This window comes from Sinocyclocheilus rhinocerous, unplaced genomic scaffold (genome assembly GCF_001515625.1).
Source record: "Sinocyclocheilus rhinocerous isolate Xijiao unplaced genomic scaffold, SAMN03320098_v1.1 scaffold919, whole genome shotgun sequence".
Taxonomy (NCBI): Eukaryota; Metazoa; Chordata; class Actinopteri; order Cypriniformes; family Cyprinidae; genus Sinocyclocheilus; species Sinocyclocheilus rhinocerous.
In genome coordinates this window covers 1944245-1949850 of record NW_015637585.1, presented here as the reverse complement: position 1 = coordinate 1949850, position 5606 = coordinate 1944245, and the positions used below count along the sequence as shown (strand labels likewise).

The 5606-nt window shown below is 37.3% G+C and overlaps 1 protein-coding gene across 2 annotated transcripts; it reads left to right on the top strand.

The window, feature by feature from the left end:
• Positions 1-1581: 1581 nt before the first annotated feature.
• LOC107749136 (mitochondrial ubiquitin ligase activator of nfkb 1-A-like) lies at positions 1582-5148 on the top strand. Of its 2 annotated transcripts, none has more exons than XM_016564232.1 (5): positions 1582-1652; positions 2460-2607; positions 2750-2837; positions 2941-3061; positions 4211-5148. In XM_016564232.1, exons 2-5 carry the CDS (start codon positions 2491-2493, stop codon positions 4923-4925), a joined length of 1041 nt encoding a protein of 346 aa, XP_016419718.1. In that variant the 5' UTR covers positions 1582-1652; positions 2460-2490; the 3' UTR covers positions 4926-5148. The 2 variants fall into 2 exon arrangements, with proteins under 2 accessions (XP_016419718.1, XP_016419717.1); XM_016564231.1 differs by having other exon boundaries at positions 1591-1652; positions 2457-2607.
• Positions 5149-5606: the final 458 nt, after the last annotated feature.

The window sequence follows — 5606 nt, the reverse complement described above, 5'->3', positions numbered from 1 at the left end:
TTTTTTTATCATAAATAAATATTGAATTTGGCAGGGACATTTTTCTGCGTGAGAAAATGGATGTGTGGCGTGAGAGTGTGAGAATAGTGTCAATTGCGTGAGTCTCACGCTGAACGCGTGAGAGTTGGCAGCCCTGCTAATGTCAAGTCTAAACTGGAATATTTTCCTTGTGACAAATCAACTCTTGTATAGCTTCCATCATTGATACACACTAATCCTCCCCAATCTAGCATGTCTTCTATGATCAATCTACTTTCTTTAGAGCCTCAGCGTATGATATTCCTTCAGCCACTCTGACATTTTACTTTCACTGCATTTTTCCTCTTACTACATCCTCCGTATCCTGCACTGTGCTCTCCTCCACAATTACAGCACTTAGGATTTACACCTTGCCCACACTTGCCATATTCATGATCACCTCCACACCCGCGCACATCTCTGTTTTCCTTTGCACACTGCTGCTACGTGACCGAATTTTTGGCATTTGTAACATCTTAGCGGCGGGGGAACGTATGGCCTGACACTGTAGCTCACAAAACCTAAATATACTTTCTCAGGTAATTTGTTCTCATCAAAATTTAACACTACTGACAGGCTGTCAGTCTTTTCATTATTTCTGATGCATTTGAGCCAAAAAACGGATTAAAAAATGGCATTGAAACAAAAACTGAACATTCAAATCGAGAAATATTTATTTATTTGCTTGCTTGTTTGTTTGTATAATTATTTCAACTTATTTCTGAATTATGTTCGTTTAAAATGTTTCAGATATCTAATTTAAAATGTATTAAGATAACTGCAGAGGACAAACTGATAAACAACATTTTTTATTATCATAATAAAACCACGTATAGGTTAAAATGTGTTTGGCTGCATAAAGTTGTGTCACCAAATTCATAGTAAAGCTACCTAAAAAGGTCCTCGCGCGTTGACGTACCACGTAGAGTGGAAGAAGAAGTGGGACATAGCTGATACAGGAAGGTTTTATTATTAAATTAATTCATCAGTTAAAGAAGTATACAATTTTGGAAGATGAGGTGATTTTAAATAGATTACAATTTGGGCACACAGGACTAAATGCATCACTATACAAAATAGGTAAACATATTACAGGTAAATGTGCTTTTTGTGGGGTAATAGAAACCGTTGAACATGTAATATTAAAATGTCGGAAATATAATATAGAGAGAATTAAAATGATAAAGAACTTAAATGGTAATAATAAAGAACAAAATAAGATAAATTGGATATTAGGAAAAGGATTAAGAGAAGGTATTAATCAAAGAATAGTAATGGAATATATAGTAGAAACAGGATTAAATAAACGAATTTGATAGTTAAATAAATAAATAAAGCAAAGGAATAGGGGAACACACAAGCTGGTTTTTTTGGCATGGGAGCTGAACACGCAGCAGCCAGAAATACAGCTTGGGTAAGCCCGAAATAAAATGAACAATTAAAAAACAAATAAATAAATAAATAAAATATGAATAGAGGCGGGACTATCATCCATGTATGACTAGAAACAGTTGGTGGCGGTATGTGCCTATGGTGCGGGATACGCCAAAAAAATTCCAAAGAAGAAGAAGAAGAAGACGTAAACAGCATCGCAGTTTCCGGTAATGGGTTCAGGAAAGTCGTGAGTGTTAAAGGTGATTTCTGCTTCTTATTCACGCGATACTCATTTCTGTTGTTTCAGACAGAACTTTAATATTTATTTATGAGCATGTACATGTGTAATCGTGTTCAAAGTATTAGGGTTAAAGCCTTTAAAGGTCATTTATGGGTCACATATTTTGACAGCCTGCATATGCGTTGCCTTGTTTGGTGATCTGTAGTTATTGTTATGTATGTTTCATTGTGGTGGTGTTGATAGTGTTATTGTGTCGGTTTTCCTTAAATTCCTTAAAACTGCATAGACTTACATAATTGAAATGTTCAAATGTGCCAACTGTCAAACAATTCCAATGTAAACAAAGACTTACAAGGCTTTGTCATCTCTCTCTGTCTTTCATTTTTGCGTCTCTGTCTGTAATCAACTAGAAAATTTTGTCTGGTGGTCTGAGGTTCATTCTGACCTGTATAACCTTCAATCTTTTAAAACGTTTTCAAACCAGGCTCTCAAGCCAACATCTACGTTTGTAGTTAATGGCACAGATTTTTAATTATTTATTTTTATTTATTTATTTATTTTCCGTTTGTGTCAGTTAGGTGATTAGTAATTTTAGAGATTATTTAACTTGCCAAACTTTAATATCAGCTGAACCCCATGACATAAATTATTTAAATTGGACGTTTTTTGAACTCCTATTTAGGGAAGCTAAAGAAACTAACCTGTGTTCATGTAATTCAAATTAACGATAGTAGTAAAAATGACTGAAAATCCATGCTGAATCAAATCACCATAGGTTCCCTTGATTCATCTTGGACCTTACACCTGTTCGTTCTGTGTTCAGTAGTCTAGAGAAGAGGAAGAGGGTGAGGTGGAAGATGGAGGATTTCCCCATCGGGACAATGGAGATGGTGTGTTTGGGTTCAAGTGTAGCTCTCTCTGGCCTGTTTTATTACATCTACAGGAAGAAACGCAAAACTGTGGACAAACTTAAAGTGAGTAACATTGCAAAAATGACGATTTAGACAGTATATATGTGAAATTAGTCCCTGGAATTAGTTCTTTGGATTTAAAGTGCCTGCTACACAAGATTAGGAGAATTTTCTAAAAAAGAAACAAATTTGTTTTTGATGTAAGGAAGCTGCAATTTTGCCGCTGGATGAAAAGTTAGCAGATCTTTTGAATGCCACACCAGGGAAATGTCTGCAGTATGTGGTCATTGAGGGTAACATTCATTTTCCATTATATAATGTCTCAGCTGATCTGTAGAATATAACTGGATCTCTCTTTCACTTCCACTGACTTGTTCTCACTTTCTCTCTCTGTAGGTACAGTGCAGCCCATAGGGGAACCATTAAGGAGTCAGTTTCAAGAAGGCACTGTTGGTGTCATCCAGAAACTGGTCCTCCAAGAACACAAACTTGTGTGGAACAGTTTTGCACGCACTTGGTAAGTCCTGGTCTCTTGCTCATATAAATATACATGAATTAATGCTTTTGTTCAGCATTAAACTGATCAAAAGTGACAACAAAGATATTATAATCAGTGTTGGGGTAACACATTACAAGTAACGCACGTTACGTAATCAGATTACTTTTTTTAAGTAACTAGTAAAGAAACACATTACTTTTTAATTTAGAAGGAAAGAGTTACTTTTCAAATAAGTAACACCAGTTACTTTGTTTCCCATGTCTTGACTGACAGCTCTCGTGTTGCCATGTTGAGAGAAATCGGGAGTAAGTGTGACCATGTGTGCGCTGTGTGAATATGATTCTTACTGTAGTTCTAGAATAAATATAAACATGTGTTTACTCATCTCACCTGCACAAAAACAGATTCAGTATTCCTCAAAATGAATAAAAACAGTCAAATGCAAACTCAGAATATTATACAAACCTACAATAATTAAATATGTTAAATAAGACAAATATCATATATGTATTTAATCCTATTATTATTAACCAATGTCTTTGCTACTGACCTTCGTTGATCATATTCAACGATAGTAAGCAAAAATGTCACATTTGTGTTTAATTTTTGTTATTGCTGAATTGTGTAAAACTTTCTTCTGTGTCATATTCTTCATGCAATTTGTTTGAGCTGTGCCCTCTACTGCACAGACATGAATTTACATTTCCTTCACTTTTGTTATGAAAGAGCTTTTACATTTGTAAAAGAATAACTTTTTTATATTAAAAACAAACAAGCAAGTCCTGCCAAGATTTAAAAAGTAACTCAAAAGTAACATAACGCATTACTTTCCATAAAAAGTAACTAACATTATTCGTTTTTTAGGGAGTAAAGCAATATTGTAATGCATTACTTTTAAAAGTAACTTTCCCCAACACTGATTATAATTATTCAAAACATTACTATTTCAAACAAATGCTGTTCTTTCGAAGTTTCTATTCATCAAAGAATGCTGAAAAAAGTACCACGTTTAAAAAAATATATATTAAGCAGCACAACTGTTTTCAACATTGCTGACAATAAGAAATGTTCATTGAGCACCAAATCAGCATATTAGAATGATTTCTGAAGGATCATGTGACACTGAAGACTGGAGTAATGATGCTGAAAATATGTCACATCTTTCAGGACAGACAGCGAGCGTGTGCTTCACCAGCGTGTGAATGCTGTGCCCTTCCTGCTGGGTGTGAACAAGGCGTTTGTGCGTGTGCTCTGTCCCCTGGAGGCCACGGGTCCCAATATGGAAATCGTCCATGAGAAGTTCCACCAGGCCAGTTACGGCTTCACGGACCTGATCGGTCAGTACCTGAGCGGAGAGAAGCCCAAAGGTCAACTTGAAACAGAGGAGATGCTGAAAGTGGGCGCGTCTTTGACCGCAGTGGGTGAGCTCATCCTGGACACAGACCGCCTCCCAAAAATCCGCCCACCCACCGACGGCTCAGAGTACTTCCTGAGCACAGACGACTTTGAGACCCTGCGGCTGGAGCAGGAAGGGCAGGCTGAGGTGTGGAGGGTGCTGGCGTGTGTTTGCGCATTGGCAGGTGTGGCCATGCTGATGTGGGTGGGACGCAGTTACTATCGCCAGCTGAAGCTGTGGTGGGAGCAGGAGAACATGAGGAGGGAGTTTGAACTGATGGGAGCAGGAGAACGAGGAGAGGAGGAGAACGGTGTGGACGTCCTGGAGAACTCGTGTGTGATATGCCTGAGTAAACCACGAGACTGCGTGCTGCTGGACTGTGGACACGTGTGCTGCTGTTTCCGCTGCTATCAGGCCTTGCCACAACCCATCTGTCCCATCTGCAGGCAGAACATTAAACGTGTCATTCCTTTGTATCAGGCCTAAGAGACATGGTTTAATCTTATACAAATGAACAGTTGTGCTGGATTTACATGATTTACTTCTCGAAACAGCCTTAAACTTTAAAACAATGTTATTCTGTGAACAGGACACCTGCGATAGAAGCAACACACAGATTCCTGATACGCACTTTAGTTTTACCATTTTAGTTTTCCATATTCCTATGGAAGCTTATTTCTTCCACAGAATAAAAAATCAGTAATATCAAAAAATATATCTGTCTGTCTGTCTGTCTGTCTATCTGTCTGTCTGTCTATCTATCTATCTATCTATCTATCTATCAATTCTATCTATCTATGCTCAGTGGTACATTATTATATGTATAATAGTAAGTTCAGATTCTCGAATCTGACTTGACAAGAGGCTTTCCAACAGTGTTATTGACATTTCAGCAGTACGAGTATGCTCATTTTACACAGTTTGTCAGTCAGTGCAGTTACATTATTATGCCAGGAGGTGGCGGCAAGGGACCGTCTTTACTAGTGAGTCAACTAATACATTTAAAGGGGTCATATGATGCGATTTAAATTTTTCCTTTCTCTTTGGAATGTTACAAGCTCTTGGTGCATAAAGAAGATCTGTAAAGTTGCAAAGACTAAAGTCTCAAATCCAAAGAGATATTCTTTATGAAAGTTAAGAGTTGATTCTGGGAGAGTAGACTACAAT